Below are 13,865 nucleotides of genomic sequence, written 5' to 3'. Positions count from 1 at the left end.
GCAGAAAACAAGATAGTCATAAAAATACAACTAAAAATGAATACAATTGATTCAAATTATAAAGTAACATTCTTGATAAAGAAATAAAATTTCAAAGCAGAACCGAATTAAATTCTCTCTAGCTTACTTTGACATTCAGACTTTATAATATCCACTGTAAAAGAAGCAACATCTATATATTAAAAGCACTTGGCAAAGTGAGGTAGTCTGAATGGCTATATAGTGCTGATAATATGTTGCTCAAAAGCTAAATTACTTTTTCACTGCTGTCAACGCAATGTCAGAAATGAATGTAAAGTGTCAATGTACAAAAGATGCAAGATCAATATGCCATATAGGACAGAGAAATTAAGTATTCAGCATACCATAATTTACATCAGGAACATTTTTTCTATTATCTGTGTTTCATAATGACTTGCACAAAAATGACACTTTTACAGAAAATGCCTTAAGGTTCTTAATGAAAATAACAGAATAATGAACAACAATAGAATGACAGGTGATTAGGATCAAAAATGAGGATTAAAGAGGTAAATTTCGAAGATGGAACAGAAGAAACAGAAACACAGAAAATAGGTGCAGGAGCCAGCACCACCATTCAATATGATCATGGCTGATCATCCTAAATCAGTACCCCGTTCCTGCTTTCTCCCCAAATCCCATGATTCTGCGAGCCCCAAGAGCTACATCTAACTCTCTTTTGAAAACATCCAGTGAATTGGCCTCAAATGCCTTCTGTAGCAGAGAATTCCACAGATTCACAACTCTCTGGGTGAAAAAAAGTGTCCTCATCTCAGTCCTAAATGGCCTACCCTTTATTTTTAAACTGTGACCCGTGGTTCTGGACTCCCCCAATATCGGGAACATTTTCCTGCATCTAGCCCGAAGAATTGTATATGTTTCTATAAGATCCAATATAAGACAGGTGATTCTAAAATGCATGATAGCTACAGGTGGAGAAAATGTTGTTCTAACACGGAAATCTGGGAGGGTTTCAGTTAACGGCAAGCGACAATGGGGCTATTCTGCAGCTCAAAATCACCATTCCAGCAAGACAAAAGGCAAGTTGGGCAAGAGGTTGACAGATCAACAAACATCATCAAGTACTTAGTTTCAAACTTCATGTTTGCACTGCAAATGTTAGCAAGCTGCAGAAAGTAGAAAATAATTAACTGAAGTCCACACCAGTTGAATATTAACAATTAATTATAAATCATATTTCCTCTATTTTTCCAAATATACCAGTAAGATTCATCCAGATTCACTAACATCTAAAGTTAACTTTGCACAAAAGAATCAAGTTGCTTCAGTTCATGATATATCAAGTACAGCGCAACCCAAATTTCAGTATTGACTATAATAGAAATCACAAGAATACACAATGTGAATGACATTTAAGGATTTACTCTCACATTTACCAAAGCTAAATTATAAAACAGTCTTAACTCACTGTGTTCCAAAAAGTGTGCCAATCCTGGAAGGTCATCAGGATCGCTAAAACTTCCAATCCCCACACAAAGGGCAGCTGCTGACTACAAACAATGAAATACATTAGAAATGTTTTCTATTCCCTAGTGTCAAAGATTCCCCTACATTGTGGATAATAATAAGCAAACAATCAATCAATTGATATTCTATATATTGCTGCTACAATACATGGATATCTCACATTTTCTACCAAAGCCTGATGCCTTAGAGACTTCCTCCAGTTTCAGATTCAGATTCAACTTTAATTGTCAATGTCAGTGTACAGTACAGAGACAACGAAATGCAGTTAGCATCTCCCTGGAAGAGCGACATAGAATATGATTTCAATAAATAAATCTGTTTACATGCATACAGTCATAGACTTCTTTTGTCCTGTGGGAGGAGTGTCCGGGGGGGGGGAGAGGGGGGGGGTGATTGGCAATCACCGAGGTACATTGTTGAGTAGTGTGACAGCCGCAGGGAAGAAGCTGTTCCTGGACCTTCTGGTCCGGCAACGAAGAGACCTGTAGCGCCTCCCGGATGGTAGGAGGGTAAACAGTCCATGGTTGGGGTGAGAGCAGTCTTTGGCGATGCTGAGCGCCCTCCACAGACAACGCTTGCTTTGGACAGACTCAATGGAGGGGTGCGAGGAACCGGTGATGCGTTGAGCAATTTTCACCACCCTCTGCAGTGCTTTCCGGTCGGAGACAGAGCAGTTGTTTGGTTTAACACTGAAACAAAAATTAATCTCAAAAATAAAGGTTTTCAGGCTACTAAAATATCTCCATGTCAATGGTACTCATTTGAATTCCCAGAACCTTAATCCAATGACAATTAAACAATGGTGTGCCAAGTAAAAACAATGTACCCTGTTTTGTGGGGTGAATGAAGAAAACAATTCTATAAATCAAAGAATACACATATTAAGCAATGACTTAACTCCAAGAAGACCAAGGAGCTCATTGTAGACTTCAGAAGCTCTAGGGGCGGCACGCACATCCCCATCCATATTAACCGGACGGAGGTGGAACGTTTCTTCAGCTTCAGGTTTCTGGGGGTCAACATCTCCGATGACCTCTCTTGGACCCACAATACCTCAACACTGGTCAAGAAGGCTCACCAGCGTCTCTTCTTCCTGAGGAGACTAAAGAAGGTCCATCTATCTCCTCAGATTCTGGTGAACTTCTACCGCTACACCATCGAGAGCATCCTTACCACTGTATCACAGTATAGTATGGAAACTGCTCTGTCTCCGACCGGAGAGCACTGCAGAGGGTGGTGAAAACTGCCCAACGCATCACCGGTTCCTCACTCCGCTCCATTGAGTCTGTCCAAAGCAAGCGATGTCTGCGAAGGGCACACAGCATCATCAAGGACTGCTCTCACCCCAGCCACAGTCTGTTTACCGTCCTCCCATCCGGGGGGCACTACAGGTCTCTCCGTTGCCAGTCCAGCAAGTCCAGGAACAGCTTCTTCCCTGCAGCTGTTACATTACTTAACTCTGCACCCCCCCCCCCGTACTGTACACTGCACAATGACAATAAAGTTTGAATCTGAATCTGACTTTCAAGCTGAAGAAAGGCATGAGGCAGGCAATTGAGACAAGTGTTTATGCAGCAAACATTTAATAGACAAGTAAAAGATTCATTACCTGCTTTTCTGATCTCTTTTTCCCACTGCAATAGCGCTGTGAATCATCATCGTCTTCATAATCATCAGATGAATATTCATTGGAATCATCATTCGACATACTCTCAGAATCATCATCATCATCACTCTCACTTTCCTCTTCCTCAACCTGCATTTCCACTTCAGACTTACCAATGGACATATCCGAGATTAAGAGTACATTTAAACCATTTCCTAGTTTGATATATCTGAAAAACATTGAGAGCATTTTTAACAAATTACTTTTTATATAAAATGGACTTCATGTTACAAGGATAAGCTATGTAAAAATTGTAAAATGTCAATAAATATATTGTATAGTTTTAAAATATTTATTCTTATTTATTTATTCTGCTTCATCACATTTATAATTGTTACAGCCTTTTCTATTCATGTGCTGAAACCTTACGCTTAACCAGACAAGACAGAATTGCACGAGCATGGAGATGGGATTTTGAAAGCAAGAATACGTTTTTTTTATATTTGGATGATGCTTGAAGATCATAGAATATATTATTTCAGTCTGAAAAAGGGCCCCAACCCAACGCATTGCCTACCCACGTTCTACAAAGATGCTAGCTAACCTCCTTGAGTTACTCCAGCATTCTGTGTGTTTTTTATTAAGCCAACATCTGTAGTTCCTGGTGTTTAATAATTTTCCACACTTGCATCAAATAAATACATGACTTGATATAATTTATATTATAATATTAAAATATATTTATTTAGGATAGGCAACTTTTGCAGATGTGTAAATAGCAATCTAGCTAACCACACAACTTCTACAACCTTCAAATATGTGTTTATTTCAATATTTCCGTAGATATTTTACTCATGCAGTTTCTCTCAAATAGTCTTGCTGATAATCCAAGTTTCTAAATAAATTCTGTATCTCATTTTGGCTAAATACACTTCCACACGGCAGAGTTGATAATTGTCACATCTGTGGAATCTTTTAGGTTCCTGGGACCTTAAGTGGAGGTTACCATCGACTCCACGGTCAAAAAGGCACAACAGAGGTACTTCCTGCGGCAGCTGAGGAAGCACAATCTGCCACAGGCAATGACGGTCCAATTCTATACAGCCATCGTAGAGTCTGTCCTCACCTTCTCCATCATGGTCTGGTTTGGCTCACCCACCAAGCACGACATCCAGAGGCTACAGCGAATCGTCCGATCAGCTGAGAAGGTTATTGGCTGCAACCTTCCCTCCATTGACGAACTGTACACTGCAAGGGCCAGGAAGCGAGCAGGTAAGATCATCTCTGACCCCTCTCACCCTGGCCACAAATTCTTTGAATCACTTCCCTCTAGGAAGGCGACTCCAGACTGCCAAAGCCAGACATAAAAACAGCTTTTTTCCACGAGTAGTAGCTCTACTCAATAACCAAAAATCTGTAGCCTCCTTTTGCTCTGGTATTTTATTTAATGCACTAGTTTAATCAATAATGTTTTATTATTAATGTTTAATGTTTTATGTATCATTCTTAATTGTCACTGTATGTCATGTTGTCACTTGCGGGCAGAGCACCAAGGCAAATTCCTTGTATGTGAATATTTAGCCAATAAAAGTATTCATTCATTCATTCATTGTTAAGACAAAGTCTTTATCATACTAAATAAAAATGCCACTTTGGCTCACCGGTGCCGAATGGAACTGAATTGGTACCAATACATATATGGAAATATTGATACAGATAATTGATGTCTGTGAAAAAGAATTTATATTTCTCATCCCAGTTCAGGATCACTATTTGGAAATCACATTGTGATTACTTACACGACAGTCCCTGTGTCTCAGTGTTTTCACGATTCTTAAATGTTCTGAGGTCACAAATTCATTAATGAATGAATCCATTAATGAATGGAACAAAATCTGAATGAAACATTTCCTGGAAGGAATCAGCAAAATGCATAGTTTTTTTGCTGTCCTAAATAATAAAACTTCCCCATAAGAACTATCTACCAAAGAAAAGGGGAAGAAGGCTCTTCTCGGTCTTATTATTGTAACCTCCATCATCAAGTCGGTCAATAGACAACAGACAATAGGTGCAGGAGTAGGCCATTCGGCCCTTCGAGCTAGCACCGGTATTCAACGTGATCATTGCTGATCATCCACAATCAGTACCCCGTTCCTGCTTTCTCTCCATATCCCTTGACTCCGCTATCTTTAAGAGCTCTATCTAACTCTCTTAAAAGCATCCAGAGAACCGGCCTCCACCGCCCTCTGAGGCAGAGAATGTGAAAAACTATTTCCTCATCTCTATTCTAAATGGCTTACCCCTTGTTCTTAAACTGTGGCCCATGGTTCTGGACTCCCCCAACATCGGGAACATGTTTCCTGCCTCTAGCGTATCCAAATCCTTAATAATTTTATATGTTTCAATAAGATCTCCTCTGATCCTTCTAAATTCCAGAGTATACAAGCTCAGCCACTCCATTCTCTCAGGATATGACAGTCCCTCCATCCCGGGAATTAACCTTGTCAACCGACGCAGCACTCCCTCAATAGCAAGAATGTCCTTCCTCAAATTTGGAGACTAAACTGCCACACAATACTCCAGGTGTGGTCTCATTAGGGCTCTGTACAACTGCAGGACGTCTTTGCTCCTATACTCAACTCCTCTTGTTATGAAGGCCAACATGCGATTCGCTTTCTTCTGCTGTACCTGCATGTTTACTTTCAGTGACTGATGAACAAGGACCCCCAGATCCCTTTACCCAACGTGACACCATTTTGATAATAATCTGCCTTCCTGTTTTCGCCACCAAATTGGATAACCTCACATTTATCCACATTAAACTGCATCTGCCATGCATCTGCCCATTCACCCAACCTGTCCAAGTCACCCTGCATCCTCATAGCATCCTCCTCACATTTCACACTGCCACCCAGCTTTGTGTCATTTGCAAATTTGTTAATGTTCCTTTTAATCCTTTCATCTAAATCATTATCATTATTATCATTATCATCCTATATTGTCATCTTGCAAAGCAACAGTTGTAGAGTGCAAAATGAGAAGACGTTTCCCAGGGAATACCGGAGCATCGCACATAAAAACTTAAACATTTCACGCATAAAATAAAAACGATAAAAAAACAATCCAATTCCTTACATAACAGTACGAATAGTTAAAAGACAAAAATAAATAAATTAATATATATTATAAATAGTTGCAGTCCCAGCACCGAGCCTTGCGGTACCCCACTATTCACTACCTGCCATTCTGAAATGGACCCTTTAATCCCTATTATTTGTCCGCCAACTTTTTTTCTATCCATGTCAGCAACCTATCTGCTCTCATTTTGCCCTCTAATCTCCTATGTGGGACCTTATCAAATGCTTTCTGAGTCCAGGTACACTACATCCACTGGCTCTCCCTTGTCCATTTTCCTAGTTACATCCTCAAAAAATTCCAGATTAGTCAAGCTTAATTTCCCTTTCGTAAATTTATTGCTCATATTCTATGTCGCTCTTCTAGGGAGATGCTAACTGCATTCCGTTGTCTCTGTACTGTACACTGCACAATGACAATAAAGTTTGAATCTGAATCTGAATCTGTAAATCCAAGCTGACTCGGACCGATCCTGCTACCGCTATCCAAATATGCCACTATTTCATCTTTTATAATTGACTCTGAGGATTCAGATTCTTTTAAGTCAATCTTTAGTTTAATAAAAATCAATACAAACACTTGTTACAACATAACAATTTCTATTACAGCGCTGTAGAGTTCTTAGCACTCGCCACACAAGCCAACAGCTCCGAGGTGCAAGTTCTAAGAACTGACTAACATTCCAGAAATGCAAAGATTATATAGTGCTTAATAATAATAATAAATTTTATTTATGGGCGCCTTTCAAGAGTCTCAAGGACACTTTACAAAATTTAGCAAATAGAGTAAGCGGAATGAAATAAATAGTAAAGGCATCACCAGTACACAAATTAAAGACAGAATTCAATCCAAAGACAAAAATCAAAAACACAATATGAAGAGAGAGCAGCGGCAGCTAAAGCGCGCCAGTGTACACTCTCCCTTCCGGCAGCCATCTTGGACACAGAATAACAGAGTAAATAATCATTTACACACAAAAAAACATCACCCCACAATGGTTACCACTGTGGGGGAAGGCACAATGTCCAGTCCCCATCCTCAGTTGTCCCACAGTCAGGCCTATTGAGGCCTCCACAGTTGCCTCTACAGAGGCCCGATGTTCCTGGCCGTTCTCGCCGGGTGGTGTTGCTCCGGCGTCGGGAGAGTCCTCACAGTGGCTGGGACGGCCGATTCCCTACCGGAGTCCGTGGCATTCCGAAGCCGACAGGGCCGCGTCGTTTGGTGGTCCGAGGCTCCCGATGTTAAAGTCGGCGCTGCTGCCCGCGGCTGGCCGCTCCACAGTCCTGCAGCTCGACGGTGTTGATCACGGCTGTCTCAGCACGGCACTGTAACAGCTCCAGCGCGGCGATCCAGCGTGGCGACCCAGGCAAGGCATCGCCCCCGCTCCGCGATAGCGCTCCGGCGCTGAGCCGCCACCAAAGCCAAAGGCGATGGGCGGTCCCCGCCAGGAAAACACTGCTCCACTCCCGCTGGCAGGCCGCAAGGACGGATTGACGGTGCAGCCCGTGGGAAAAAGCTGCCTCACCGACCAGGTAGGACCTAGAAAATAGTTTCCCCCTTCCCCCCCCACATAAAAAAGACAAATTCCCCAACATAGGACAAAATTCCTAAAAACTAATTTAAAATAGTGAATTGAACGGACAGCTGCTGGTTAGCAGCCGTTCAGGATGGCTCCTCCTTAAGCATCCGTATATAATATTACATTGTCATTAGGCACAGTTTAGTAGCATTATTCAATCACCTAAATTAACAAATATAATTTATGTATTTGTTATCGTACACATGCAATTTGTACAAACAGTTGTACAACTTCGTTTATCTTAGTAGTGAATCATTTTGCAGTTTGGGTGTTACTCAGGCAAGATGCGTCCTACACAGCATTCATCACTGTGGTGGAAGGCACAGAAATTGGCCAGTCCTCCTCCATTTTCCCCCGTGGTCGGGACCTCAACCCTCCGCAGCCGTCGCTGCGGGCGTCCAGATGATAAAGGACAAGGTAAAAGTCCAGGTAAGTCCAGGATCGGCTCTTCCCCACCGGCTTCAGGCTGGTGTAGGCCGCAAGCCGGCGGTCGAAGATTTAAAGTTCCCGCCACAGCCAGAAGCACCGCAGACCACAGGGCCGACAGACGAAGCTCCCCTCCAGGGATGATGGTAAGTTCACGCCGGGCCCGCGGTAGAAGTTGGCCGCGGGCCGGCATTCAGAGCTTCTTCTTCCCCCCGGGTCCCCCACGATGTATCACGGGCTGTAGACGCCGCGCCAGCTGGAGTTGTGCAGACCGCGGCTGCCGCGGGCCAGCAAAACCGAGCGCTCCCCTCCGGCGAACCCCAGCGAGGGCTCACCCGCTCCACGCCGAGAGTCCACGCTGCGCCCGCCGCTGAAGTCTCCGGGAAAGGCCGCGCCGATCCTTGTTGTTAGGCCACGGGGGAGGCGACCTGGAAAAAGTCGCCTCTCCGTGGAGGAGGCGACCAAAGCGGTTTCCCCCTCACCCCCCCACACCACCCCCCACACAAAACACAGAAAGAAACATTAAAAACATATATTAAAACATACTAAAAAAACAAAAAAGTAGCAAAAAACGGACACGCTGCTGACAGGGCGCCGGCTTGCAGCGCCCCCATGTTTTATTCTTAATACCACGACTCCAGCATCTTCTCCACCACCAATGTCAGGCTAACTGGTCTATAATTCCCCGTTTTCTCTCTCCCGCCTTTCTTAAAAAGTGTGATTACATTAGCTACCCTCCAATCCACAGGAACTGATCCTGAACCTATAGAACATTGGAAAATGATCACCAATGCGTGCATGATTTCTATAGCCACTTCCTTAAGTACCCTGGAATGCAGACCATCAGGCCCTGGGATTTATCAGATTCAGATTCAACTTTAATTGTCATTGTCAGTGAACAGTACAGAGACAACAAAATACTGTAGAGACAACGAAATGCAGTTTGTGTCTCAGCCTTCAGTCCCATCAATCTACCCAACACCATTTCCTGCTTAATGTGAATTTCCTTCAGTTCCTCCATCACCCTAAATCCTCTGGCCACTGGTATATCAGGGAGATTGTTTGTGCCCTCCTTACAGAAGATGGATCCAAGGTACCTGTTCAACTCGTCTGCCATTTCTTGTTCCCCATAATAAATTTGTCCTTTTCAGTTTTCAAGGGTCTAATTTTGGTGTTAACTAATTTTTCCCTTTTCACATACCTAAAGAAGCTTTTACTATCCTCGTCTTTTCTCCCTGTATTGCCTTTTTAGTTATCTTCTGTTGCTCTTTAAAAGTTACTCAATCCTCTGGCTTCCCGCTCATCTTTGCTATGTTATACTTCTTACTTTTATATTAATACTGTCCTTGACTTCCTTGTCAGCCACGGTTACCCCTTACTCCCCTTGGAATCTTTCTTCCTCTTTGGAATGAACTGATCCTGCACCTTCTGTATTATTCCCAGAAATACCTGCCATTGGTGTTCCGCTGTCATCCCTGCCAGGGTATCTTTCCAGCCAACTTTGGCCAGCTCAAATTGTAGAATAAAACTTATCATATTATGATTACTACCTCCGAATGGCTCCTTTACCTCGCGTTCCCTTATCAAATCTGGTTCATTACACAACACTAAATCCAAAATTGCCTTCTCCCTGGGAGGCCCCAGTACCAGCTGTTCTAAGAATCCATCGCAGAGGCACTCCACAAACTCCCTTTCTTGGGGTCCAGTACCAACCTGATTTTCCCAGTCTACCTGCATATTGAAATCTCCCATAACAACCGTAGCATTACCTTTACGACGTGCCAATTTTAACTCTGGATTCAACTTGCACCCTATATCCAGGCTACTGTTTGTGGGCCTGTAGATAATTCCCATTAGAGTATCTTCACCCTTACAATTTCTCAGTTCTATCCATACTGACTCTACATCTCCTGATTCTATGTCACCCCTCACAAGGGACTGAATTTCATTTCTCTCCGGCAACAGAGCTACCCCACCCTCTCTGCCCACCTGTCTGTTTTTTTCGATCGGATGTAAACCCTTGAATATTGGGTTAATTGGGTATAAGCTACACCCGGTAAATAGTTAGATTTAACCCGTTCTTCATGTGAATTTCCCATCCTCCTAGAGGGGGAAATGTTCTGGAACTTCATCAGGCCAACCTCTCCCCATCCTTGCTCCGGCCGAGACAGCCCCCGACATGTGACTACATGGCCGCGGCCTCTCTTTACCTGTACTCTTTAGGGTCACTGGGAGATTTGACAATGTCCGGATCGCCTCGGTTATTGTTGGGTTTAGAATCCTCTTCCTCCTCCGATCCATGATCCACCTTCTGGCCCGAATCCCTGGCGGCCGTTTTGGATTTATTCCTGACAGGCATTGCCAGGCCGCGCCAGCCAACCCGGCGAGAGATGGTGGATGCGCTCGCCGCGGCCCGCTGCCACCCGCTGCAACTCCCCGCCCAACCAAACCTGCAAGCGGCGTAAATACTGCAAAAGGCCCTTTAAACAATCGAATCAGCTCCGCTGCGGTGAACAGATAAATGCCGAGTGTGCAGGGAATGGGATGTGGCGTGGATGGGGATCTCTAGCTGGAGAGGGCGCTTGCTGACCCCTAGCTGACCCCACCGTCTTCATGAATCGCCAAACCGTCTGCAGCTCTCACTCAAACCGGCCGAGCAGGAGCCGCCTGGTCCCGCCCACCTCGTTCCGATTGGCGCTTTTGTATAAAGCGCCAGATCCGTGCGGTTATCTCGCCCGTCAATCATTAATGGTAACCATGAAGTTAGGTTGCAACGGGCAACCGGAGCTCAGTGACTTCAATGGGAAACGGCATCGTGGCGCACAGTTTAAAGGTAGGCCGGGTGGCCGGGCAGGCAGTCAGGCTAATTGGCCTGTGCAGCACTTTACGCAGAACAAGAACCTCACTCTGCTGACTTCACGTCCCCAGTGTCATTCAACACACCCTCGCATCTGTAACATTTAAGATGGGACCAGGTTCCTTGCGCGGTTTACAACTTTCTCATTAAATTGTTTCCTCTGGCCCCACGTGCAGAATGGGTGACTAATGGAAGAGATAAGCAAAATGAGAAAGGAGGCAAATCCACTGGATGCTTTCAAGAGAGTTAGATTTAGCGCTTTAGGACTTAAGGAATCAAGGGATATTGGAGAAAAAGCAGGAACGGGGTACTGATTTAAGATGATCAGCCATAATCATATTGAATGGCTGTGCTGTCTCGAAGGGCCGAATGGCCTACTCCTGCACCTATGTTTCTATGTTTAGGGGAAAAGAGCGCCTGTCGGCATTAATATAAGACCCTGAGTTTTTGGAAAAAATATCAAGGACTGAACATTTTGAATTTTCCACACATTTTCACCTTTTTATTCACCTTCATAAAACGCTGATCTGGAGTACTATGTAGCAATGTTACAGAATTTTGAGATTTAAAAAATCAAGTCTGCAATTTATCCCATCAGATAAAGCATAACAATAAGATTAATTTGACACCTAATTCACTTTCATATCTCAAGTAATAAAAAAGTTATGGCCATTTTCATACTCGGAAATTAGCATCTTGTTCCCTATTGATTTTCTATGGACATAACAAAAAAGCTGTGATCGTGGACAGTCAAAAGCCCATAACCTTCTTAAAAATTAAGAGAACTGAATGAAATTTTCAGTTATCATAGATTGAAGCATTCTGAAACAAATATAAAATAATCTTACTTGGATGACCTGAAATTAAAGCATATAATTAGTTAGTTACCCAATTGTAGCTAATTTCAAACTTCAATTACTAGATCTAAACATCTATCCATTTCTTAATAAATGATTAACATTTTTAAATAGCCCAAGTGTCCAAATAATATTCACAAATAATTCACTATAAAACATGATTTTTAAATCTCATTTACATCAATTTATAGGCCAAATGGAAGGAATTTAGTGTTCAATTGCTGTAAATTAAAGTCAATTTAAATCGGCTTTCTAGTGGGTTCCTGTGAACGTGCTGGTTTAGAACGTTCACATTGCGCTGGATTTGTGCCCTCAAACGCCCAGAAAAATACTGCGGGATATAAAGAGCCCAAAATGAACTACTCGCTATAGAAAACTTTATACACAGGGTTATATACAAGCCCCATTTAATGTAAAAATAAGGTACATACCTTTAATTGTTTGTTTTATAAAACCCTGGGGCTGCGAGAGGTTGTGGGTTGGGAGAGTGATTTTTAAACTACTATAACTATTATACAAGGCCATAAAAACTAATAATACCTTTTGCGACGGGGTCTTTCAGCGATTTTCCGTTAATGATTTACTAGGCTGAACATTTTCGATTGCAACAGCCTAGTAAAAATCGCATTTTAAACCCGCCCCCTCTAAACAGCGCCAAAATCGCGCACACAGGGTAGGGCAGATGCTCAGCCACGATTCAGGTAGGTTTTGTAACATACCTATACTATGTGCAGCTCACATCTTCAGTTTCTCGTCTCATTATCGGGGGGAAATCAAGCATTAGAGCGGGTACAGAAAAGGTACACAAGAACTGGTCTTCAAGAAAGGGCCAACCCTAAACGTCTCGGTGTAGGAAGAGACTGCAGAAGCTGGAGTAACTCAGCGGGTCTCTAAACGTTTCTCTCCATTTCCTTCCACGGATGATGCCTGACCCGCTGCGTCCCTCCAGCAGTTCATGTTTTTCGTTCAAGATTCCGGCATCTGCGGTCTCTTAATGTAATCACAACAAGAATGGTTTCTGGGGTGAGAAAGCTGAGGAGGGGGTAGACAAAAGTGCTGGAGAAACTCAGCGGGTGCAGCAGTATCCATGGAGCGAAGGAAATGGGCAACATTTTGGGCCGAAACCCTTCTTCAGACTGATGGGGTGGGGGGGGGGAGAAGAAAGGAAAAAGGAGGATGAGCCCGAGGGCTGAGGGAGAGGAGACAGTAAGGGCTAACGGAATTGGGAGAATTCATAGAAACATAGAAATTAGGTGCAGGAGTAGGCCATTCGGCCCTTCGAGATTGCACCGCCATTCAATATGATCATGGCTGATCATCCAACTCAGTATCCCGTACCTGCCTTCTCTCCATACCCTCTGATCCCCTTAGCCACAAGGGCCACATCTAACTCCCTCTTCAATATAGCCAATGAACTGGCCTCGACTACCCTCTGCGGCAGAGAGTTCCAAAGATTCACCACTCTCTGTGTGAAAAAAGTTCTTCTCATCTTGGTTTTAAAGGATTTCCCCCTTATCCTTAAGCTGTGACCCCTTGTCCTGGACTTCCCCAACATCGGGAGCAATCTTCCTGCATCTAGCCTGTCCAACCCCTTAAGAATTTTATAAGTTTCTATAAGATCCCCTCTCAATCTCCTAAATTCTAGAGAGTATAAACCAAGTCTATCCAGTCTTTCTTCATAAGCCTGGGAGTCAACATCTCCGATGACCTCTCTTGGACCCACAATACCTCTACTCTGATCAAGAAGGCTCATCAGCGTCTCTTCTTCCTGAGGAGACTGCAGAAGGTCCATCTGTCTCCTCAGATCCTGGTGAACTTCTACCGCTGCACCATCGAGAGCATCCTTACCAACTGCATCACAGTATGGTATGGCAACTGCTCTGTCTCCGACCGGAA

At 43.4% G+C, this 13,865-nt stretch overlaps 1 protein-coding gene across 1 annotated transcript in view; it reads right to left on the bottom strand.

Annotated features, from left to right (window-relative positions):
* Positions 1–10,848, bottom strand: part of LOC129700936 (nardilysin-like) — a 77,502-nt gene extending 66,654 nt beyond the window's left edge. Inside the window, 3 exon segments of the mRNA XM_055641777.1 lie at positions 1,451–1,532; positions 3,119–3,344; positions 10,466–10,848. Of these exon segments, the coding sequence (XP_055497752.1) occupies positions 1,451–1,532; positions 3,119–3,344; positions 10,466–10,614 (457 nt within the window). The 5' untranslated portion in view covers positions 10,615–10,848.
* Positions 10,849–13,865: the final 3,017 nt, after the last annotated feature.

The sequence above is a fragment of the Leucoraja erinacea genome, chromosome 10, assembly GCF_028641065.1.
Source record: "Leucoraja erinacea ecotype New England chromosome 10, Leri_hhj_1, whole genome shotgun sequence".
NCBI lineage: Eukaryota > Metazoa > Chordata > Chondrichthyes > Rajiformes > Rajidae > Leucoraja > Leucoraja erinaceus.
The sequence above is the reverse complement of the archived record's forward strand: the minus strand, read 5'-3'. Positions and strand labels throughout refer to the sequence as shown.